This window comes from Mesoplodon densirostris, chromosome 10, assembly GCF_025265405.1.
Source record: "Mesoplodon densirostris isolate mMesDen1 chromosome 10, mMesDen1 primary haplotype, whole genome shotgun sequence".
Lineage (NCBI taxonomy): Eukaryota > Metazoa > Chordata > Mammalia > Artiodactyla > Ziphiidae > Mesoplodon > Mesoplodon densirostris.
In genome coordinates, this window is record NC_082670.1 from 74,743,078 (window position 1) to 74,768,222 (window position 25,145).

Below are 25,145 nucleotides of genomic sequence, written 5' to 3' on the forward strand. Positions count from 1 at the left end.
AGATATTTAGCAAATGGCATGTATTTAGCTGTTGAAGCTTTCATGGGATCTTCTGTTCATATGTTTCAAAGTTATCCTAAAGATAGGAGTTTGCCTGAACACTGAATTCACTGGGAAGTGACTATGGAAAGTGAACTATACTGGCATATAGAGGCAGCTTTAAAATACAGAGTATAGAAATTAAGCAGCTTGACAGTTCTCTTAGGAGGTACGCTTATGAAGTATTGAGAGCCTCAAGTGTGATGATTTCAGTTGGTCACAGAGTGTTAATGAATTTTGAATTGAGGCAGTTATGATTAAGCCTGTTGCCTTTTTCAACACTAATCATTATTAAAATGATGATTGATCTTAGTGATTATGAAACCATTAAAAAGGCATCTGCCTATGCCTGAATTAACAGGATGGATGTAGGTTTTGTAGTTGTAGCCAAACAGGACTTTAGTGATGGTGATTTCAAGGTGCTTGTTTGTTTAGGCTCCTTCCTGTGTTTTCAGAGCCTGCAGTACTGTTTTTTGTCACCGGGTACAAACAGTGGGGTTGAGGGGTAGTGCTTGGTGCGACCCTTTGGGCCTCACTGTGGCCTGTAAAGTGAAAGGAGTAGGGTGGTTTCTCAACGTTCCAGAACCCCACCCTTGACTGGGGAGATGCTTGTGGAAACCCTTCCGTGAACATTCAACAACACAGCCGCATGATGACGGCAGCCACCTTATTGAGTGCAAGCCATGTGCCAGGCATTTGCGCCATCAGTATTAATCCTTAATTCCCCCAGGGTGGTGGTGGCCCCATTGAGAGGATGAGGAAACTGCTGCCTGAGAATTTCAGTGCTTTCCCTCGGGCCACACAGCTGGGCCAGCAGAACCGGGGTTTGAAACTGTTCTTCATTATCTACAGTCTTGTGCTTCCTTAAAAGAGTGTTCTTTTGGGAGATTGCTGCAGTCTTAAGAAAGCTGGAGAAAGACTTCATCGCATCCAGTGTATGAAGATACAAAAACATGATTCAGAAGAATAGCCTCAGGCTCTGTAGAGCCCACCCAGCTCAGAGGGCCTTTTACCCTAGCCAACCACCTTTCCCATAAAGCAACTAGGGAAGAGGGACCCCATTTCTCCCTCGTGTCCCCCCTCCTGTGTGAATTATAGATGCCTCTGTCCTGATCACCCTGCTCCCACCTAGGAGGTGTGTGTGCCTGATGGCAAGCAGCCCCGGGCCTGCCAGGGGATACATGTGACTCTCGTTGCCCTACAAGCTCCGGTCTTGGGTGGGGACCATGGCCCAGGTCTTCACATGCCCCCATGCTCCCTACCCTGCTTCTGTGACCTGATGCCCCACTTAGGGCCCAGCGTGGGTGTCATTTCACTCCCTGTCCCGGTCTGGTTTTTATGAGCTATCCCTCATATGGACTCGAGGTGGATCAGGGAAGGTGGGCAGGCTGTGGGGTAGATCAAGTCTGCTAGAGCCTTCCCTCCTTTCGACGTCCAGCGCCCAGGTGTCCTCGGCGGCTTTTCCTGCCCCCAGTGCTCGGCGTGCCGGTGCTGCCCTTTCCCCCTCTGGGTTTCAGTTTCTCCATCTATTGGAGGACGGTGCTACTGGGGCTCTGGAGTGCCTTCTGGATCTGTGGTTCAAAGCCTTCCCCACCCCGTCCTCCCTTCAGTGCCCCACTGAGATGCCTGTATCTTCTTCCTTCTCATAAAAACTCCCATCTTGGTCTCAGCCACTCTCCTTTCCTTCCTCTCCAGGTGACCCTAGAGACAGCTGACTTCCAAGATGGCCCCACTTCTTCTCCTAGGACAGGCAGGGAGCTCACTGCCCAAGCTTGTCCTACGTCTCTGGTTCCTTATGTGGAGATTCAGTTCTTCCTCCAGAAACATACCTAGGACGTGTGCCTCATCCCCATCACTTCCTGGGTTGACTCTTTTTGACTGTTTGGTTTGCTTCTTGGGTGTTTGGCCTTGTACACAGTTAGGGATTCTTTAAATGCCTTTTAACTTCAGGGGTTTTGTGGATGGATGTGTGTGTGGAAGGGGAGAGTGTGTGTAGCCAAGCATGAGGGTAAGAGAGTGGTTATTATTCCCCACTGGTGTCCAGTGGTGGGTCCAGATTATTGGCTTCCAGAGCTCTGTTTGTCAACATTTTTTTCTGTGGGGGGGGCAAAGGTAGTAGATACATTTTACATTGTAGCTCCCAAACATCTATGTATATATCATCTGAAAACATGACTTTGATGAAAATATACTTACACTCACTAAATTCTCATATTTGCCATGCTTTCCAATAGTTTCCGTTCTAATTTATTTCATTTTTCAAAATTTCTGGATGTAAACCACAAAATGAACTTCATATTCATTCCACTTTAAGCGTCTTCTCCATTACAGTGTACATTCCATGAAGACAGGCAAAAATTATTCTAATTCCTATAATTCGTGCTCAATTCATATTGTCAGCGGATTCTTCTAAGCAAATCCTCTGGAGAAATATTTTTGTTCTGAGAAACAATTTCATTCAAAAGATAAGGTGACTTGTGTCACTGGTCTGCTCTCCTTCCACATTAGCTGTTAGAAATCTCAGAGGCACGTTAATAAAAATGTGTTCATAGTACACATCTTGGTTATGATCTTATTCCTGTTTCATTTTCTTTTCTTTTCCTTGTTAATTTTAATTTCTCATCTTATGATTTGTCCTAAATATTTAGACTTCCAGCTGATTTTAAAGATGCTCAGTGAGAAAACCACAAATCAGACATACCTAAAAGTAGAGACAGAAAATCCCCCATGATCTTGCTTTCAGAGGAAAGCCTTTTCATTTTCAGGTGTCTGTGCTTCAGACTGGCTTATTAAGAGATCTCCTCAGACATCAAAGGGATCATGTTATTCGCATTATTCCTGTAGTAATGTATCATAGACATCCTTCCCTGCCCTTACATGTAGATCTCCCGCTTTCTTTTAAACAGCCATCTAGGATTCCCTTACTTATTTACTTCAAATTTTTATATTTTTGCTGCCTAGAGTTCTTTTTTGGAGCGAGGCAGATACTAAATAACAAGTTACCTTAAAAAGAACAGTAGAGGTTAGGAACTAACCCTAGCCACTTGACCAAACAGAATCCCCTCTAGTGACTGCTTCTGGAGCCACCAGTTTTCCTGAGAATGGAATTGCTCATAGAAAGCCTGTGCGGGTCTGAGCTTGGGGGATGGTGGCAGACACGCCTGCTGCACCCCCTTGCTGGCCACCCCAGCCCCGGCTTCTGGGAGCTGGTAAGTGACAGAAGAGGGAGAGGTTTGACTGGCAAGGCCAGATCAATGTGAGGGATGCTCCCCAGCTTGGAGTGGGTGTGCAAACACTCAATTCTGCTTAGTCATGGCCTTGGGTATTGATTTCTACTTCAGGACCACAATTAGGTGGTGCCTGGTTTTTAACCCACCCAATGTCTTTTAAATTAACTTCATTTTACTTTCTAATGCTAAAACAATGATGAATTATAGGCATGGAGTAATTAATCTTCTGAGTAAATGTATCACATATTTTATCTCAGTTACAGACTCCACACTTTATGTATTTTTAAACACTGATTCATGACTTTATGAATTTATTCAGAAAGAAATGATCCATGTTCCTATGGTCTCGTTACATTTATTGGAAAAAAGCTGGCCGTGAATGAGGGTTGTTCATCCCAAAGACTGGTTTTTATGGTGGAGAGACACACCTGGTGAGCGGAATGGTGGCTGCTCCCCCGGCCCACCTTTGCTGGCACGGTTGACACGCGGCCTGGGAGCTGGGCCCTGTTTCACCTCCTGAGTGTCCTGTTCCATGATGGGCCCTAGGCAGACTTTGCTGGACAGCCCAGGCGGTGTAGGAGCTGGGCTAGATGGGCATCTGTCTCCCTCAGAGAGGAGCCGGTGCTGACCCTGGGCCGGCCCCCTCGAGGGGGAGATGCCTGCCCTGGGGGTGTGCAGACCTGCAGGGTGGGCAGCGACCTGGGCCCTGGACCCAGCGCCCATGTAGCGAGTAGTTAGCGGGTGCTGTGTGCCAGGCCCTGTGCTGTTCCTGGGGCGTGGCCAGGCCAGGGAAGCGTGTAACACAGACGCACCAGTCAAGTGAGCCAGCGTCCATGGGTGTGTGTTCCCCACAGACCCTGGCTCACGTGTTTTACGTGTGTTGCCTCATTCACATTCAACAGCAAGCCTGGCCCACTTCTGCCCTCCTTACTCTCACTTTATGAAGAAACAGCAGCAAGGAGGGGTCAAGTCACTTGCTTGAGTCCACACAGCCAGTAAGGGGCAGATCTGGAAGCTGACCCCAGGCTCTTTGTCCTCTGGACAAGGTCAGAGTGCATCTGAACACGTGACTGCAAGTGTTCTTAAATGGGGGCAGCACTGCCCACCAGGTGCCAACACTGTTACAGTCGGCAGCTCCGCCCCCAAGGTGCATCCTCAGGCTGCTCCGTCCAAGTTGTCTGGATGACCCGCGGCTGAGGTCCTGGTGGAGCTCCATAAAAGCCCAGGCGAGACTTGGCAGCCATGGGACTGGCAAGGAAGTATGCTTCCCCGCCAGGTGGGTGCGGTAAGGCCTCTTCAAACCAGAGGGCACGGTTACTGCTCTTTGTTTTTCCTGTTGACTGTGACCCTCATACATGAATGGAAATAGTAACCCTGCCTTTGCCTGTCTTACTCCGTAGTTTGGAGAATCAGTTGAGATGAGAGATAGGAACGTGTTTCTTTTCTTAGATACTGTGTGCAGGTGTGCACATGGTGTGTTTATAGGGGTACCAGTGAGCATCGGGGGCGTGAAATGAGATTACACTTAGAATTCAGATGTCAGGAAATGTAATCATAGACAGGTGTGAAAGCCTCTGTTAATGGAGAAAAGGAATGACTGCTTTCTTGTCAAAAGGAAGATGTTTGGTTTTAAACTTACTCAGTTCCTGCCATTTTGAAATGTTTGCCCATTTCTTTTCAGCCAAGGAAGTGGACACGTGGGAGCATGTGGTTCGTGTCAGGCAAATGAAGCAATACTAAGAAAAGACTTCTTTTATAAAATGATGGGGTTTGGCAGTTTTCACATGACCTGGGCCCATTAGATCCCAGGGAGGCAGTGAGCTACTTTGATCAGCCCCACGTAGGGCACATCATCTCACTGCCGTTTACCTGGACCTGAGCTGTCAGAAGAGGATGTAAAGGCCTGACACAGTTAAGAAAGAAAGACGAGCTCTATACTTCCACCTAGGAGAGGCGAATGGATCTGGGCCTGGGTGTCAGAACTGCTGGTGGGGCTCCCTGACAGTGAGACAAGGTCTCGGCCCAGGCGCTCAGAAATGCAGCATCGGGCTCTGCTTTTTTTCTCCTTTTTTTCGTGGATGATGCCATCTTGGTGTTTATTGAGACTAAGTGCTCATTTCTCTGCTCTGTACGGTGAGAGGGTCTGCAGAGGTAGATGCAATGGATCTTGCCCTCAAGGTAGTGACAATCTACAAATAATACAAGACGACACCCCATAGGTTCACCTGCCCAGCTTAGACCAAGAGCTCTGGAAAGCAGGGCAGTGCCTTGCCTCTCTCTGCTTTCTTTCATGGCCTCATACGTAGTTGGTACTCAAGCATTTGTTGTTATGATTTACTTTCATGATTAACTGCAGATGGTGCAACTTTTAACTCTGAGGTGGCAAATAGTTTTGACTCACATGCCCACTGCAGTCTGGGGGTGACGCCTGATCGGGCACCGTGTGAAGCTGCGTTAGGGTGCAGTCGGAGGAGTGCCGGCTGGAGGCCGGCGAGGGGTGTCTGCTGCAGGGGTGCCTGGGGAGCAGAGGCAGTAGGCACACAGCGGTCATCTGCCTTCCCCGATGAGTACATCATGCTTTTGAAAGAGAGGGCAGGAGAGCACGCAGAGGAAATGAAATGCCCCCGTCTTCTCTGGAAGGGTGGAGCAGATCAATAGAAAAAACACGCTTTCAGTGACGGAGAAGAGCAGTGACAGAGACCAGAGGGTCCAATGGGTGTGACATATATGCAGGGTGTTATGGGAGCTGACAGACTGGAGCAGAGGAGGTGGTGGAGGAGGAAAGGGAGTTGGGTGGAACAGAGGCCCTGTGCCCGGCGGGGTAACATATCAGTTGTTTGTTGGTGCGTAGAGCATAGACAGATTGTGTAGAGGTCCTTGGGGATGCCACATGGAGGAATGGAGACGTGATACTGTCCTCTGCTTTTCAAGAAGCTTTCCCAAATGCTCCACACCCAATTAGTTGCTCCATTCCACATCTCCCCACAGGAGATTCCCAGTACTCTGCTTTAGCTTTGATTGTCGTCTGCTCTGTCTAGAAATGTCGATGTATACATCTGCTGTCCTCCACCAGGACATGGACACTGTCTTAGCCGTCTTTTATCTCCAGTGCTCAGGACCGCACCTGGTATGGAATAGATACCCAGTGAATATGGTTGAATTAACTTGAAATAGGGTGCCTGAAGTCCAAGCAAGGTGGGGTGGAGGTGGGCAGTGCCTTCGTGGTGAAGCTGGGTGAGGAGGTGTATGGCTGCCAACCATAGAATGTACCCACTACCAAGGGGTCCCAGGATGAGTGGGATGGGAAGCAAGCCAAGTCTGAGGCATCAAGTTTTCAGGAGTGTGTTGAGTCCCAGAAACCAGTTGGAATTGAAGACAGCAGTAGAGAATGGATGAGATGGAAGGAGGAAATCTGGAAAACTGAGCCTAGATGAATTCCCAGGAGCAGTGACTTGCAGGGCTTATGGGTCCTGTGCACAGAGAACCATCCCTAAGCCTGTGGGTCAAAGGGAATCATCCAAGGAGTTGAATCTCTTGAGAAGTGAGGAGCTGCTGAAGATTCTTTTAGGTGCTTAACTTTCAGAGAAGCAGAGTGATCCTGTAGGCCCCTGGCATCTAGTTAGGACTTTTGTTTGCAATTGACCAAAAACCAAACCTAAACTGACTCAGTTTATTGGCTTTTGTAACTGAAAAGCCCAAAAGTGGGGGGAGAATTTTGCCTTCAGGTTCAGCTTGATCCAGGGGCTCATACAGTAGCATCAGAGCTAGGTGCTTTCCTCTGTCTGAGCTTCTCTGTCTTTCTGTTTGGCCCTCTCTCTCCTCGTCTTTTGGCTTGGCTTCCCTAGGTGTTGGCTTTTCATCTTTATGTCCCCCTGGTAACTCTAGGCTTATAGCCTCTGAGAGCTAAGTCAAGCCAATGACAGAACTTCTGGCCTAGTGGCTGAGTGAAACCCAGGATTAGCTTTAACTGGACCTGGTTGGTGGGCATTGGGACACATGCCTATCCCTGAACCAGTAACCTGGGTCACATGCCGACCCTTGTGGCCCCTGGACTGAAAGCAGGAAAGGAGCAATTCTCAGAGGAAAGTCAGGGTGCTGTTACCCTGCGAGTTTTGCTGGGTGGCAAGAACCATAATGAGCCACCCACTGCCAGCTGCTTGCTTTACCCCTGCAGCCAAGCAGCAGCTGCCTCTGTGCTGCTGATAAGTGAGGCCACATCCAGCGAGAGTGCCCTGTCAGCTTCCTCTGCCCTCTTCCCATGGACCAGATGCCTTTGAAGTTGGTCTCCATGGAGTGGTCAGCCAGGCCACCTGCTGGCCACCTTCATTTGTCATCTCGGGTACATTCTGGACGGCATCTGGGGCAGTGGCCTTGCTTGGCCTGGGTGGTCATGGGGTCACTGGGCTGGCGACAGTCCTATGAGGTTCCTGTCCCATCTCCTGGTCCTCCTACTGGGACTCCACTTCCAGAGCCCGAGAGTGCAGCCTTGCCCCTTCCTGTCCTGGGTGGCCTCTGATGGCGAGTTTCTGATGGTTCACAGGGCTCTTTCCCACTTCACTTAATCTGATTTTCACTGTCACCTGAGTGGGCAAGGGTGAGTATCCTGGTTTTATGGATGAGGAAACTGAGAAGCAGAAGGGGCAAATGACTTAGCCGAGTGCCACAAGAAATGGACTCACTCACATGTGCTCTACAATTTGTACTTAGAAACCAAAGGTGAAGAAGAAGGAAGGCATGCTGACTATTCCAGCCAGTCTCTTCATGTGAATGTGTTGTCAGCTACCCATTGGCGGCCTTCTAAGTACATACTTCATTAATACCTGCAGAGGAAAGCATTACCTCTGTTTACATCCCAGCGCTCTGAGCCGAGGCCACCTGCTGCTCCCCCTCCCGTGATCCCTGGCAGAGTTTACTGGAGGTTGAATCACACATCAGAACCCTGTAAGAGTGTCCACAGCTCCTGAGGGCACCTCCTGGAATGTGTGAGGCAGCAGGTGGGAGGGTCTCTCGGGCAACCTCGGGTGACCTGGTCACCTGACAAGGCAATGGCTGCTCTTGGATCTTGCTGCTCCTGGTTGGCTGTCCTCCCTGGGGTCCCTGGTCCCTCACACGGCTTCCCTCTGAAGCCTGAGTCTGGACATTGCTCATCAGGTCATAGAGAATTGTAATTTCACACTGGAAGACATCATCCATTCAGGCTTCTTGTCTTACAGGTGAGAAACAGAGACCCAGCCTTAGAACCTTACCTCCTCTCACTCCCACCCCCAAGTCCATGGTGTCCCTCGGTCCCTTCATCCTCCCCCTCCCCTCACACCTGTGCTCCTGCAGCCCTGGACCTCTCATCACACTTGACTGATTTGCCCTTGTGGGTGCTCCTCCCTCTGACTAGAGGTGGGGAAGCCGTGGGTGCAGAGCAGGAGCTGTGAGGCTCTTCCCAGGTGTTTAGTCGTGGGCGTTTTCCTGGGACGGGGCCTGCAGTATTGTTATGGGTGGGATGTCTGTGTCCCGCCCCCCCTCCCCTGCCTGTGTTCATGTGTTCAAAGCTCAACCCCAGTGGGATGTTGTATGGAGGTGGGGCCTTTGGGAAGTGTTTTGGGTTAGATTAGGTCTTGAGGGTGGGGCCCTCATGTTGGGATTAGTGCCCTGAGAAGTAGAGGAAGAGATCTCTCTCTCAATGTGTATATTTCCACCAAGGAAAGGCCAGATGAGGACATCATGAGAAGTCAGCCATCTGCAAGCCAGGTAAAAGGCTCTCACCAGACATCAGATCAACTGGCACCTTGATCTTCCCAGCCTCCAGACTGTGAGAAATAAGCCTCTGTTTGTTTCAGCCACCTAGTCTATGGTATTTTGTTATGGAAGCCTGAGCTGACTAAAACAATTATGGAACGTCTTATCAGGAAGGGCTATTATTGAATAACGTTTGGTCAAAACTTCTCATTTTGCTCATTTATTTCTTCATTTATAAATACCAAGTATCTGTTTTTGTGAGACTTGGGAATACAGTGATATATGAAATAGAAATGGTCTCTGATTTTATAAGAAATTATCATTTATTGGGAGAGACAAGTATCAAAGAGGTGGTGTTTTTTTTTAATTAAAATGTTCCATTGTGAATAGGGCTATGCAGAAATATGGTGAGCTTTGACAGTGGGCCCAGATTTTGTCTGGGAGGTCATCAGAGCTTTTGCTGAGAAAGTGTCATTTAAGCTGAGCCTCAAAGGACAAGTAGAACTTAGCCTGATGAAAAGGCGGGAATTGGTGGGGGTCAGGGTGGAGGGAGGCATTCTACAGTGAGGGAACTGGATGTGGACCTGAGTCACTCAGGGGCTGAGCTGGGGCCAGCAGAACACAGATATAGCTCCAAGCCCTGCGTTCTCTCCACAGCCCTGTGCTGGGCTTGTGCTGCTGCTGTATCAGGGTTGTGTGCTCACTGAAGAGGGGAGTGGACACACACGGGGGTAGGCACACCAGGTGGGTGAAGCAGTGTGGGCAGAGGCATGGAGAAGGGAAATCATGGACTTGGGAACACAGTGGGAGGGAGCAGCTCGGCCCGTGATTTGGAGTGGACACTCCTGCAGGAGAGAAGCAAGCCAGCCAGAAGGTACAGAAGGGTGGAAGGTGAGGGCATTCACCAGGGGCTCCAGCTGGGATTGAAAGGGAGGGCCTGTGAGACGTTGGGATCAGCTATTTATTGTCTCTACAGTCTGACCATTGATTCCAGGTGTGTTATAGGAAGGGTTTTTGGTAACTTAGAAAGATTCCTACCCTGCTTGTTTTGCTTTTTGGTACATATGCTAGAATCCCAAGTTCTCATGTTTTTATAGTCCCCTTTCAGTCTGGCTTTGTTGCTTAATTCCTTCTCTTTTTTTCTTCTCTACCTCCTATTAGCACCTGTGTGTACTTTATGTGTGCCCTGTATGGTGCTGGATGCTGGGGTTACAAAGACAGTAAGAGACAATCTCTGCCAATGGGGAGCCCGGGACTGCAGGACACAGAAGGGTTATGTGTGTGGAGGGGAGACTCTGTACCTTCTACTGCCAGGCTGTACGCCAGGAGACCACTGCAAAGACAGGCCCTGTGGGTGGATGAGCAAAGCAGAGAGGTGAACCTTACATGGCTCATCAAGCCTTGTTGATCTTTTGACAGCAGGCCGGGAGCTCTGTGAGGGCAGGGTTCAGGCTTTCTGAGGAGGACCCAGGTGCTCAGGGATAGATGGGTGGATGATGGATGGATGGATGAATGGATGAACGGATGGATAGATTGATGGTGATACATGGATGGATGAATGGATGGATAGGTTGATGGATGGATGGATGTTAGTACCATAGCACTAGTAAAGGGATGCTTAAAAATAGGACAGCTGCCAACCAAGTACAGTTAAAGATCCTGGCATCTCCTATTCCCCACCAGTTGACAGTTTCTGTTTCTCAAGGCTCTGTGAGGGGTTAACTGGTTTCGAGACTTGGTTTAGAGCCTCTTCTGTTTGGTGAAACTTTACTGTTTAAAGAAGATAAATCAGGTTGCAGAATTTGATTTTAAACCTTTATTTCTCTAGTGACTTGAGTCTCATGGGGGACTTTTCATCCACATAATAGGGTGGTGTCTGGTGAAGAATTGGTGCTTTCTTAAAAGATGGTTTGCTGGCCCTACCCACCCAGGATCCCTTGTTAGTGAGGCAGATCCCTGTTGGTGGCTGGTTGAGTGTGCCTGGCAAATGCAGGGAGACTGGAGTGCAGGAATCATGTACTCTTTTTGTTTAGCCTGGGGTAGGGCTTTTAAGGTGCAGTCCCTGCCCAGGGGCCACCTCATTTCATGTTCAGTTCTTGAGGGCTCTTGCTCACCTCTTTTCAGCCATCCCATTCCTTCATCCGTTCTGTGGTTTCTTCCATCCCAGCTGCTGACTCCATATCTTTTCTGTGCGACGTCTCACGGCCCTTCAGCCAGTTGCACGTTCCCACCCCACCCTGCAAGGAACCTGACTTTTTTGGCGGCTTCCTTTCAGATCACTGACCCAACATTCTTTTCTCAAATGAACAATCCTCTTGTGAAGTAATTACCTCCCCTTCCCATGATTGTTGTTTTGCAAGATTTCTTTTTTAACACTACATTTGCTTAAATGTGGAGGTGTATTTGTTTTACTGGAGTCCTTTTAAATGGCAGGATTGGGGACCGGGATGACACTGGCTTCTGGGCAGACTGGTCTGTCGTGCTCTCCAGGCTGTGATTGTTCAGCTGGCACCATGGTAGAGTGTCTGTAAGAAAGAATCATGTTACAGCAAGGTTATATTTCTTATAATCAATTCCATCAAGTAATGCACTGAGGATTTTGGAAAGAGAAACCAAAGTCTTCAAAAGGGAGAGAGAGGAGGATGAGAGAAGGGGATAAAAGAACCCTAAACAATTCAGTTGCATGAATGGCCCTTGTATTATTGTGACAAAATTACTTGTAAGTAAACGCTAAAGAGGAAAAACAAGCTGTGTTTGGTAGGTGTACTCTCTGTTCCCTGTCTTGTTTGTCTGCTCTGCAGTATAGCGCTGTGTTGATATAGGGATATAACTGCTATGAATATTGATGGCAGCAAAAGCCTTTCTTCCCCCATCTGGCCCAGTAAATAAAGCAGAAAGGATAAAAAGGGAAGAGGAATTGTAAAATCCGCGTGCTGTTTCCAGCTTATCTTGTTCCCTTACAACTCTAACTCTCAAAAACATGTTGACGATCTACCTTTGGTGGTCAGGGTCTAATCTGAGTACAGTAGATTGGTTTATTCAGGGATTTTTTGCTTCTTGTTAAAGCAACAGGGTGGCTGTTCCTTTTAGCTCTCTAGGTTAGCGTCACTGCCTCATTGAAGCTTTCCTGGATCTCTCCTCTGTAGCTGGTAGCAGTCAGTCTCTATTCCTCACTATCCACAGTGGCCTGAGGGCACCTCTCGTGGGAACCCACCACCCAGGGATGTGGCAGTGAACGGGAAGACGAGCCCTTGCTCTCATAGGCTCCCAAGGACTGCAGAGAGTGAACAGAGGAGTCCTTGGAGGTCTGCGTGTGGCACGAGGGGGCATGCACGCTGCTACTCTGGGAGATTTCAGCTGCTCACCGCAGCCTGGAGGGTGTGGCTGGCTGTGTGGAGGGAGTAGGTCATGGTCCGAGAAGGCCTCGCAGCCTGCTGAGGGGTGCGGGGTGCATGGGATGGGATGAGCCAGGCTGAGAGCAGGACCTGCTGGCAGATCTGGAGGAAGCGTGAGTGTGGAGGTTGGGGATGAGCTAAGCTTTGAAAATTGAAAACACTTTGACTCTGGCTAACTGACCCCACAGAGGAATTTGTTAGACCACTAGGATGGTGTTCTGAGAATCAAGGGGTGCTCTGGTGGCACATTAGGAATGACAGGGACCTTGGGGGGAAGAACCGATGAACTGGCTTTTCAGTGTGACCAGTGGGGAGTCAATAATGGGGGTAAAGCCTGGGGTACCGCCGGGGTTAGATGGTTTCCCTGCTGGTAAAGAGGAAGGATGCAGGGGCAAGGCTCGGTGAAGTCCCACCGGGGACTGGGACTCGTCTGCGATGGAGGGGTAGCACTCTGGCGGCGGATGGCTAGACCCCAGGGTGGCTTAGGCAAAAAAGTGCTCACATGGAACAAAGCAAGTCCTTGCAGGGGAGAAGTGGTCTAACCCTTTGGCCTTATCAGAGGGCAGAACTGCTTATGAAGGTTCAGAGTGCTCTTTGTCAGTTCCCTCTCCTGGGATGTCCTCTGTGTACCACAACTGAACCCCTACCTCTTGCACCAGACTAAACCTTTCGAAGATAGGACCACAGTGGAGACATTTTTCTTACCTTGGCTCCTGGTGTGGGGCCCATCGCCCAGAAGAGATGCTCACTAAGCATTTCCTGAGCCAAATTTATTCGCCCCCTTGCACCAGGCATCTTAATAAATGAATTCTATGACTTCCATTTTCCTGAGGCATTGGTAACTTTCCTCAGGTCTCACAGAGGAGAATTAATATTAGCAGAGGACTTTATGGCCTGTATGAGACAGTTTTAATTACTTACGAGTTTTCATTTACTTATTATTTCAGTAGCTTTTTGCCAGCAAATGCCTCTTGTAAAATTAATCGCACACATCTCAGCGGTCTATATTTCTATTGAAACCAAAGCTGTATAAAGAAAACCTTTGTAAAAGAGGAAAGAGCCAACATTTTTAGACCTGCTGATGGATGCATTTTCTACAGCTCATGGAATCGCATGAGTTGGAACTGAAAAGGTCCTAAGAGCCCTCTAGCCTGAGGGTGGCATCTCGGAGGTCTGTGGCAGTCAGATGGGAGTGGCTGCTGAGTCTGGAAGAAGAGGATTCAGGGGCTGAGTCCAGACTCCCTGGGAACGTGCGTGGTGACCCATCAGTAGTGTCAGCCGGGAGAGGCGGCACGCCAGTAAGGAGGCTGTAGGCTTGCCGTCCTGAATCCCCTCCCCTTACTGTTCAGGTGAGGAAACTTAGGTCCAAGGGATTGGAGGGACTTGCCGAGGTCACCTTGCTGCTCAGTGACAGAGATGATCCTGACTTAGAAGTCAGATGGAAACCCGAGAGGAAGAGAGGGTCAAAGCAGATGCAATTTGCTTTCTTCGAAAGGACATTCTGTTCAAAGCCCTGTGGGAATCTTTGTTGCATCCTTGTGCTTTTCTGGGCCTGATTTGGCAATCTTGGGAGGAAAACACGCTGCATTTTGCAAATGTGTGCAAATAACAAACGTGCTGTTATGTCCTAGGCAGAGTCACTGCACACACATCAAGGCAGGTTGCAAAGTGCAGTAATATAGCCACTGATGAAAAGTGTTTTACACTTAGTTGCTTATGAGAAATTCAGTGTTAGAATTAAAATGCCTTCTTGCTCCAGGTACAGTGTTAATTGTTCCATTTCTCATAATAAAACTTTGCTTGGAGAAAAATGCTTATACCTCTGAGATACTGATCCAATTAATCCCTGTTTCTTTTCTTCTTTTTCCCCATCCCCCCCTTTTTTAAATTTCTTTGTTTCTCTTCACAGGAAAAAGTAGAATATGCCTTCCTGATTATTTTTACAGTCGAAACATTTTTGAAGATTATAGCGTATGGATTATTGCTACATCCTAATGCTTATGTTAGAAATGGATGGAATTTACTGGATTTTGTTATAGTAATAGTAGGGTAAGTCCCTTTTATTTGAGGAATTTTTTTTTGGAAAATGGGAGGTGGGGAATAACAGAAAACAGTATTTTAAAGGAACGGGGTTGTTCCTTCGTGCCAGTGATTGCTGCCAGAACCTGTCAGGAGTTCTTTGAAGCCTGCTGCTGCTGCTGTCGGTCTCTGGGCAGAAACCAATTTGAAATTCTCTTGTTGTTACTCCCTCTTTCAGTAACGTGTTAAGGAAGGAAGTTTAAGCTCAGCTTGTGATGTGAGAGGGTTCATCTTACAGGGCCTTGGGCCTCCACAAGTAGGCCAGCCCTGCTGGTGCTTTGAGTCCAACGTGTACAGCTCTTATGCTTAACACCCCATTAAGTTAAAAAACCAAAATAAAACAGTAAAAAAGTAATAAATCCTTCATAGCAGTGAGGTACTCTGCTATTTAACATCCCTTGAGGAAAGCTATTAATTTTTTCTGCTGAGTTGGGAGAAAAGATGTGGCAGCTACTATCCCATTTCACATAACAAAACAAGTGTTTGAAAAATATCAGATATCCGACATGAAATGAAATAAACCAGAAAATGCAAAGAATCAAGGCTTCTCCCTGAATCCTGTCACAGGAAGAAGACACCAACAGTTTCAGTTAAAGGAGAATGTTAAAATAAAAAACAGTGGCCTGTGTTATTCTGGTCCTTCAACACCTGGAAATGTTTCCAGCAAGAGAAAATGAATCAATGTCAGAGGAATGCTGGGTCTTTGGACCAAATACCCACATAGGAAAATAAGATCTATTCCTTCGCTGAGTCTTAGTTGCCTAGCTGTAAAATGGGTTGCTCCTAAAATTATATTTTCTCCTATAGAGAGAGAATGTTAAATGGCCTTTCTGTTTTTATCTCCATGACTTCATTCAAATGCCTTCTGCAGTTGAGCAAGGTGATTTTTCTTTTGGATTATTCTTTATCATGAATCCTTTAGCTTTTCATGGGAGACTAATACTGCTGGATATTGGGAGAGTAGGATAAATTTTGAGCCTGTTCTTTCAAACCTAGGAAGTTAAAGTGGGATCCAGAGTGGTAGCCCAAAAGGATGATTAGACTTATGGAGAAAAATGTTAACTTTTTGAAAAAACCACCCTAGTACATTGGACTCTAAGGTATTGTGGCAAAGGTAGTGCAGCATGAACTAAAATGAAGATATGTATCATGCCTTCCTCTATTTGATGAACTTTAACAAGGAGTGGCAAGCAGGAGCCTTACAGGTCTCTTGGTTCTGGAATAATCTTGCTGTGACTCTCCTGACTCTGGACTTCGTGTCCAGCTAGATTATGGAGCTGCTTAGCTCCATTTCTTTTGTCCCTACCCTACAATCAACTGTCTGGAGGCATTTTTCAGATTATCATACAGCACAAAGACAGGGAACCAAGAAGAGTGTGGTAGTCTCATTGAGTTGAAGAGACAGAGACAAGAGTTCAGGGAGGCTGAGGTGGCTGAAAGTTGAGAGGCATGATATGGGAGCAGCAAGGGAGATATTGAGAGAAAGAGGTCTGTAAGTATGCCTTGGGGTCCTCTTGAGTTTCGGCTAAAGACTAAGCTACCCTACATGGGATGATAGTCCATAAGGTCAGGCGAAGATTACGACGAGGGAAAAAAGAAAATCTGGGGGGCTATAGCTGACTAATAACTAGGACTCACATAGGTCTGGGAGTTGTTCAAGTTATGACCAACCAGAGTGGAAAGACCTCGTTGAACACCCTGGACTGTCAGTAGAGACCCCAGAAGGGCCATTAGTAGTACAGGCTAACTAACTCTAGAGCAGGGTTTGGCAAACTGTGGTCAGTGGGCCAAATTCAGCCTGCTACCAATTTTTGTAAAGTTTTATTGTAACACAGTCACAAGCATTTGTTTACATAGTTGAGTTGTGTGGTTTAGGTCCACAAAGCCTAAAATATTTACTGTCTGGCCCCTTACAAAACAATTTTGCCAACTCTTGTTCTAGAGTAAAAACCATCTGAAACCCTTAATAATAATATTTGAAAAGAAGCCTGAAAAGGAGCAAACTGACATGCAAGTAACTTAAGTGCCTGCCAAAGCAAAACTCAACACTCTTTAAAGGAAGACACAAAATCCAGATAATTAAAGTGTTCAGCATCCAGTCAGATATTACTAGACATGTGAAGAATTGTGACCCATAATCAGCAGTAAACTCCATCAATAGAAACAGGCCTAGAAATGACAGACATGGTGGGATTAGTGGAGAATTCCTTTACAGGACTTTTAAAACTGCTATTATAAATATGTTTATGGACCTAAAAGGAATATATGACTACAGTGAGAAAAGATGGGACAACGTAAAAAAAGAACCAAATGGAACTTTGAGAGCTTGAAAACATATCTGAAATGAAAAATTCCCTGGATTGGCCTAACAGCAGATTAGTCTCAATAGAAGAAAATAATCAAGGAATTTGAAGATATAGGAGTAACACAAAGAATAATGATGGAAAATAAATAAATACCACCTTGGTGACCTGTGGGGCAATATCAAGTAATCTAACATACATATATTTTGAGTCTCAGAAGATAGGAGATAGAAGGGAGACAGAAAAAAATATTTGAAGAAATAGTCCAAATTTTCTAAATGTGATGAAAAATATAAACTCACAAATCCAAGAAGCTCAACATAGCCCAAGCAAAGTAAACATGAAGAAAGCTACATCAAGGCACATCATGATCATAAATTGCTCAAAAGCAAAGATAAAGAGAAAATCTTAAAAGTAGAGAAAAAGCCATGCAACTATGCAAGCAACTGTGCAAGTCAGAAGACAATCGACATTTTTAAAGTGCTAGGGGAAGATGTCCAGGTAGAACTCTTATTCAATGAAGATATCTTTAAAAATTGAAGGAAGAAAGAAAATTTTCAAACAAACCACAGCTGAGAATTCATCAGGAGACCTGCACCTTAACAAATGTTAAAGGAATTTCTTCACACTGAAGGAAAATGACAATAGATAGAAGTATGGATCTATACAAAAGAAATGAAGAATGCCAGAAAGGATGAGTGCATGTGTAAATATAAAAACACTTTTCTCATTTAAAAATCTTTTTAAAGTAATTGATTATTTAAAGCAAAAATAACAACAGTGTATTGGGGGGGGTTATAACATCTATAAAAGTAAAATATATGACAACAGTAGCACAAAGGACAGAAGCAAGGAAATAGCCATATACCATAGGAAGGTGCTTTGCAGTCGGTGGAGTTATTTGAAGGTAGACCATGAGAAGTTATATTGTAAACCCTAGAGCACAGGTCAACAAACTTCAGCCCATACAACAAGAACCGTTTATTGCCTCCCCTGCCCCCCAACACTGACAAAGTATTTTACTGTCTGCTTTAGCAGATTTAGTTTTATTGGAAGACAGGCACACTCACTAATGTTTATGGCTATTTGGTGTTAGGATGGAAAAGTTGACTACTTGTGACAGAGACCCTATGGCCTGTAACTCCTAAAATAGTTACTATCTGACACTCTACAGAAAACTTTTGCTGACACTTGATCTAGAGGAGACACTAGAAAAATAAAGTGGTCTAGTTAATAAGTCTATTGGAGATTAAATGGAATTTTTTTAAATCTCAATTTTTTAAAAGAGCAGGGAAGACAGGAACAATGGACAGGGCAAATAGAAAACAAATAGCAAGATGGTAAATTTAAACTCACCCTTATTTAAAATCCACCCTTACTTAAAATCCAGAGGTTATCAGATTTTATATGTGTATAAAAACAATACTCTATAGTGTCTGTAAGAAACCTAATTTATAAAGACATAAATAATTTGAAAGTAAAAGGACAGAAAAATATATACCATGCTTAACTAATCAAAAGAAAGCTATATTAATAACCAACAAAGTAGACTTCAGAACAGGGAATATTATCAAGGATAAAGAAAGACACTTTATGATGATAAAGGTGTCATTTCACGAAGATGATGTAATAATCCTAAGTGTGTATATATACACACACACGTGTGTGTATGTGTGCCTGCATGTATGCATACATACATACAATAGCAGATCTTCAAAATATACGAAGCAGAACCTGATAGAACTGAAAGGGGGAATAGACAAATCTTCAGTTGTTGTACATCTTAATACCCCTCTCTTGAGGAGTGTTGATAGAACATCTAGTCAGAAAATCACTAAGGATATAGGGAGATTTGAACAGTTCCATCAACCAATTTGACTTAATTGACTTTTTTAGAACACTGTACCCAACAAGAGCATAATACATTCTTTTCTCATGCATATGGAACATTCAGCAAGAAAGACATATTCTGGGCCATAAAACAAGTCTCAGTGAATTTAAGAAGATTAAAATAATATGAAATTATATGTTTTGAATGAATTTAGCAATGTTTCTGGATAAAAGGTCAGTATAAAAAAGCATGTGAATTTCTATATACTAGTCATGAACAATTTGAAAATAAAACGTTAATGACATTATTATTTACTATGGCATCAAAAACCATGAACTATTTAGGGATAAATAGTGACTGAAAATGACTAAACCTGCTGAGAGAAATTAAAGAAGACTTAAATACATGGAATGATGTACCATGTTCATGGACTGGAAGACTCAGTATTGTTGGAATATCATTTCTTCCCAAATTGAGGTATAGATTGAATCCTAATCTAAATCCCATTAAGACTGTTGTAGAGATGGACAGATTTATTCAAAAATTTATATAGAAATTGGGCTCTAGACTAGCCAAAGAAATCTGTAAGAACAAATCTGGAACCTGATTTTAAGACTTCCTGTAAAGCTACAGTAGTCAGGACAGTGTGATATTAGAGTAAGGAATAGACATAAAGATCAATGGGACAGAATAGGGAGTCTAGAAATAAACCCATATGGATGTGATCAATTATTTTTAGACAGAGGTGCCTTGATGACTCAGTGGGTTGAGGAAACAGTTTTCAACAAATAGCACTGGAACAACTATTTATCCATATGAAAAAGAAGGCTCTCCATTCTTACCTCATACCGTATACAAATATTACCTTAAAATGAATCATAGCCCTATATTTAAAAGCTAAAACTATAACATTTCTAGGAGAAAATCTTTATGACTTTGGGGTAGGCAAAGATTTCTTAGGACCCAAAAAGCACTTGACATAAAAGAAATAATTGAAATTTTGAACCTTATCAAAATTTAAAACTTTTCTTCAAAGGAGACACTGTGAAGAAAATGAAAAGATAAGGCACAGATTGGGAAATCATATTCCCAATACGTATATTTGTATTCCCAATACATACCAAGGACTTGTATTCAGAATTTATAAAGAACTCTTATAACTCAAAGATAAGGAGATGACCCAGAACATAAATGGGAAAAAATTTGAATAGGTCTTCCCAAAGGAAGATATGTAAATGGTCAACAAGCACCTGAAAAGATGTTCAATGTCATTGGTAATTAGAGAAGTGCCAATTAAAACAACAATGACATAGCACTACATACCCACTAGTATTAGTAAAAAGACTGACAATACCAGATTTTAACCAAAATATGGAGCAACTGGAACTCTTACACACTGCTTATAGAAATGGAAAATGATACTATCACTTTGGAAAAGTTTGCCAGTTTCTTACAATGTTAACCATACACTAACCACATGACCATATTACCAGGACTATCCTGGGTACTTACCCAAAATAAATGAGAATACATGTTCACAAAGAGACTTCATTCATAATAGAGAAAAACTGGTAACAACCCAAGTATTCCTCAACAGGTGAATGGATAAACTCATTGTGGTATGTTCATACAGTGGGATATCAGTCAACAATAAAAAGAAATGAACTGCTGATAAATGTAACAGCTTGGATGAATCTCAAAAGCATAGAGAACAAAAAAAGATAAACAAAAAGGAGAACATGTTGTATGGCTCCATTTATGTAAGATTCTAGAAAAGGAAAAAACAACCTAAAGTGATAAACCAGATAAAGTCAGTGGATACCTGAGGCTGAGCTGAGGATGACTGTAGGAGGCATGAGAGCACTGTTTGAGATATTGGGAAGGCTCTCTGTCTTGGTTGTGGTGTTTGTTACTGGGGCTTAGGCAGTCATCAAAACTCATCTCATTGTACACCTTAAATGGGTGTATTTTATTATATATAAATTACGCTGCAATAAAGTTGGTTTTAAAAGTAAAAAATCATCTAGGAAACTAAAGTCGAACTGGACTTGGTCTTTTTTTCTCATTAAGTATGAAAAACTTTAGAACATCAGATTACCCTTTATCTAAAATATGTACTAAATTGTAGTCAAAGAGCAGAAGAAAAGTTCAAAAAGAAAAATGAAATTATTATGTCTTCCCTTGAATCAAACTCCTGCTCACTGAAGTTGCCAACTGCCAACTCTATCTTCATCCAATGGATTTTCCATTCCAAGTCAACCATGACCTATTGCTTTTGTCAAGATTCCCAATAACAGAGATGTCAAGAAAGTAATTGATATTTCTAAAATGTTAACTGTTAATAATGTGACCACAGGAAGGTTCAGCGTGCCTACCAGCGCAGATATAATTCTCTTATAGAAGAGTTTGATCTGAGTCAACTTTTATCCCCCTCCTCTAAATTTCTCAGCATACATGTATTTCAAGCATTCAAACTCATCACTTAAGCTTTTGTGAACATGGGGGGCTCATTCTGGTGCTTCTAATTTGTGTCAGTTTGGGTAGCTCCTTGCCTTCCTGTCTTGGGGTAAACTTTTAATAACAGTCTAGGATCAAATACTTTCTCCTCTTGTCCTCATCTCTTCAGGCACGTGGTACTTATTTTGTTTGGGTGGGGGCAGTGAAAGGAGTAGAATCACAGAACATTAGAATGGGAAGGGCAGGGCTCTGGATCATTTAATCAGTTTTCAGAGTAGGAAACTTAGGCCCAGAGAAGGGGAGGGACTTTCCTAATGCCTCCTAGCTCAGGAATGGAAGCATGCCCTGACCCCTTGAGCCCTCCAGCTGTCTGGAAACAGCAGCCGGCTTCCCTCTCTGAGTCAGGCTCCTCTGTGATGGGAGAGACATTGTTCACCTGTTTTCAAGGGCATCACCGAAGAACAGGGGATAAAAGGGCCATAAAGTGTACATTGCAAAGGTACACTGATACTTGAAAGCAATCTTAAGTTACCACCTGCATAAATTATTTTCCTAACCCTTTGGGATGAAAATTCCTGTGGCTGCTGCATTTCAGAAGAGTTTGAGGTTTTCTTTCTTCCTTTTGCTTTGTTTTTATGACATTGTGAACTTGTTTTGGAGGGGAGACGTTTAACTTTATTTAGCCTTGCTTCAGGGGCTTATAGTAATTACAAAACTATGCTAATGAGAGAGACCTATCATAAATCTGATATATTTCCCCAGTCATAACCAGAAAGAGCCCACCTTCTGTAGCTTTGAAAAGGTAAAGACCTGACTTATTCCCTCCCTGTTCCCCACCCCCCGCCAGGTTCATTGCTAATTGCGGTACTGTTATTAAAACAAATGACCGGTCTTTAAACACCCCAGAATGACATGACTGTGCCCCATCAGGACTGTAATCAGACCACCCTGTGTTTTATGGACTTAGTGTCTTGGCCATCCAGAGGCACGCCAGTGGGTGCAGAGTTTCTGCTTTAGCTGCTCATTAAACTTTGGAAACCTTTTCTTTGTTGCTGGGCCAATCATTTCCACAATCTGCTTGGCCAGAGTTGATTCTATTTGAAATGGGCAAATTTCTATTTATTCTGAAAAACAAGCAACAAGTCCAAAGAACAAATGTTATTTGAAAGAGCAAAAGTAACTGTCAAATGAGCGGATTGCCTGAAAATAGCTTTATCCGAAAAGCCTTCTGAGAGCAGGGAAAAATTTGTCGTGGCTGCCAGATACAGTATTATTCACATTTCAAAAGAGAAAATGACGATATTAATACCTTCTCTTAGGTTTCTGCTTTTGGCCTTTGCACAGCTCCTTAGCATCTGTGATTTACATCATTCCCTGAACAGCCCTTTGGAGGTGGAGCTGGGGGTGTGTATGTGTCAGTGACTGTATTGGAAGTGGCATAACATATCGTTTAAGATTTAGGACTTTGGAGTCATTCATTCATTCATTGTTTATTCATCAGATATTTTTTGAGTGCCTCCTGTGTGTCAGGAACTGTTCTAGGCACTAGGCTGGAACAGACTAAATGAACAAATGAACACACAGACTACAGTTCCCTGCCCTTACGGAATCTAAGGGCGTCGAACATACCTGGATTCAGGTTTTAGTTCTGCCACTCGTTTGTGGCCTTGGGCAAGTTACTTGCTCTCGCCAAGTTTGTTTTTTCATGTGTAAAATGATGTTCATGATAACTCCCACTGCCTAACATTTTTGAGGATTAAGGAGATAATTTGAAGTGTTTAGCACATGGTGAGTGCTCATAAATGGCAGCTGCTGGGGCAATTCCACTGTCATCATTGGAAGAGGGGATTCACCAGGGATCCAGGGCGCTGACATGCTAGAATGCTCCATTGGCAAGAAAACAGGTGAGATCAGTCCCCATCCCTAGCCCTTCTAGATGTAGGGGTCACGGCCAGGAGTCACAGCCTGGTTCCTACCTCTGCTTTGCCTTCCCTTTACTTAAGCAGCAGCCTTACAGAATTGGCCCTTGTTCAGAAATAACTACTCTCACCATCCTGTTTTGCTTCCCTGGGTGACAGACTCTAACATTTCTTCCTCTCTTCTTCTTTCAGATTGTTTAGTGTAATTCTGGAACAATTAACCAAAGAAACAGAAGGCGGTAACCACTCCAGTGGCAAATCGGGAGGCTTTGATGTCAAAGCCCTCCGCGCCTTTCGAGTGTTACGACCACTTCGACTAGTATCAGGAGTGCCCAGTAAGCACGTTTCGTTTCCTAAAGCCAGAAGTTTGCTGATTTTTTTTCCTTCTGGGTAGGTCTTGGGATTATGAAACAGGGTGCGATGAGGTGAGTTGCTGTGCACCAGCCAAGGGCTCAGTAGGTGACCATGGAGGCCTTGGCCATTTACAAAGCACTTTTGCTTGTATTGTCACTTTGGGTCCCCGTGACAGCCCTGACCTGGGGTGGAGGGGGGTGGAGGGGGGCAGTAGTAATGGTTGTCTTCCTGATTTTATATAAGAGAGAATCTTCTCTCGTGCAGAGACCAAGTGGGTGGTGGCAGGAGACCTTGAGTTCAGGCCTCCTGATTGCAGTCTGGTCTTTGTCCTCTGACATGTGCTGCCATCAACTCCTCCCACTCTCAGGCCTGTCCCTTTGAACGTGGTGGGTTATGGGGATGAGGGTGTTGGAGGCCTCAACTGACTGCCTTTTTTCAAAGTGAGAGCAGCAGGGGGCTGGAATCCTGAAAGTCTATTAAACTCTCCCACAGAGGGACTGTGCCCGTCTCACTCAGGGGTGAAGAGGTGAATGCTTCTGTGTCCTCCCTGTATATAGGGCACAGTAGCACCTGCCTGAAGGTGGTTGTGAGGTCTGAATGCAGTAATGCAGGGAGAGCCTTCAGCGCAAGGTCTGGAGCACAGAGAGGGCCCTCAGTATGAGAGATGCTGTATCACCCACTAGCCTACTCTATACCTGTCCGTGCCAGGCCCTAGTTTGCTTCTTGCTCCAGATCTCCAGGCCAGGTTCAGTGCCACCTGAGTTGGAACAGATGCCCCGTCTGTGCCCTGGCCAGGAACTTCCATAAGGAGCATGGCATATGCTTCCCTGGGCTCTACTCATGATAGGACATCCCTACTGGGAACTTGAGAGGGTGGAAGTTTTAGTGCCTCTCCAAGGACTGTGGCTGTGAGTTGGCTGCCTGCTTCCAGCTGCAGGACAGATATGGGATTGCAGGCTGTGCCTTTTTTTCACAGCTCATAAAGCCATCAAAAGAGCACAGATCATGTTTTTGCCTCTCCAGAAGTTCTTCATGAAATTTTATTAAACCTGTTGGCACTCAGAACGCACCAAAAAATCTCTGGAAAAAAAATTCAAATTTAACATTTTAAAATGTAGGAAGTGGTGTTTTATGTGTACTTGTTTTTCCATATTGTTCCTTTATTTTCATTGAAAAAGATCAGCACAAGTCAAAACCACAGAACCGTCTGGAAGCAATTGAGAAAAACAGAAATACCTTGGAAATGACTGGCCCTGTTACATGTAACATGATTAAATGAGAAGTTCAGTGAGCAAACATGAGGTTTCAGATTCAGTTGTTACAGCTTAATCTAATTTCAAAGTAACCACGGCAACTTTTTCCCCCCAAGGAGCAAATGACAGGCCAGCCTGCCTGCAGTATGTGCTGTGAGCAGACATGCGGGTGCAGTGGCTTTGTGGATCTGAGTCATATGTGAGGACTTTCTCAGCTCATGTTCATTAACTGCCCTGGAGCATCCAAGTCTCTCATCAGAGCCAGCTGGGCTTTGGGGAGATGGGTCAGGGGCTCTGGGTCATGCTCTTTCCCATGCAGTTGGCAGCTGTGGACTAGTGATTTCTTATATTCTTGAAGTTGTTAAAAATGCCTGGGAAGGTGTGACTGTTTATACTTATCTGGGAGTTGTCTAATCCCTTCTAAAGAGAACTCAGACTGTCCTACAAGACATGATTTTGTGTGTGTATGTGAATATACGTTCATTCATTGGAAAGTAAACATGTGTTTCAGATAGAGTCCTTCAGGTGTTTGTGAAGCTCTTAACTAGCTCCACA

The 25,145-nt window shown here is 44.7% G+C and overlaps 1 protein-coding gene across 3 annotated transcripts in view; it reads left to right on the forward strand.

Moving 5' to 3' along the window:
• CACNA1D (calcium voltage-gated channel subunit alpha1 D) overlaps positions 1-25,145 on the forward strand; it is a 322,894-nt gene that overhangs the window by 154,717 nt on the left and 143,032 nt on the right. For all 3 annotated transcript variants that reach the window (XM_060109148.1, XM_060109149.1, XM_060109147.1), the window contains exons 4-5: positions 14,304-14,443; positions 23,176-23,318. In XM_060109148.1, coding sequence (XP_059965131.1) covers positions 14,304-14,443; positions 23,176-23,318 — 283 coding nt within the window. The remainder of the gene's footprint in view (positions 1-14,303; positions 14,444-23,175; positions 23,319-25,145) is intronic.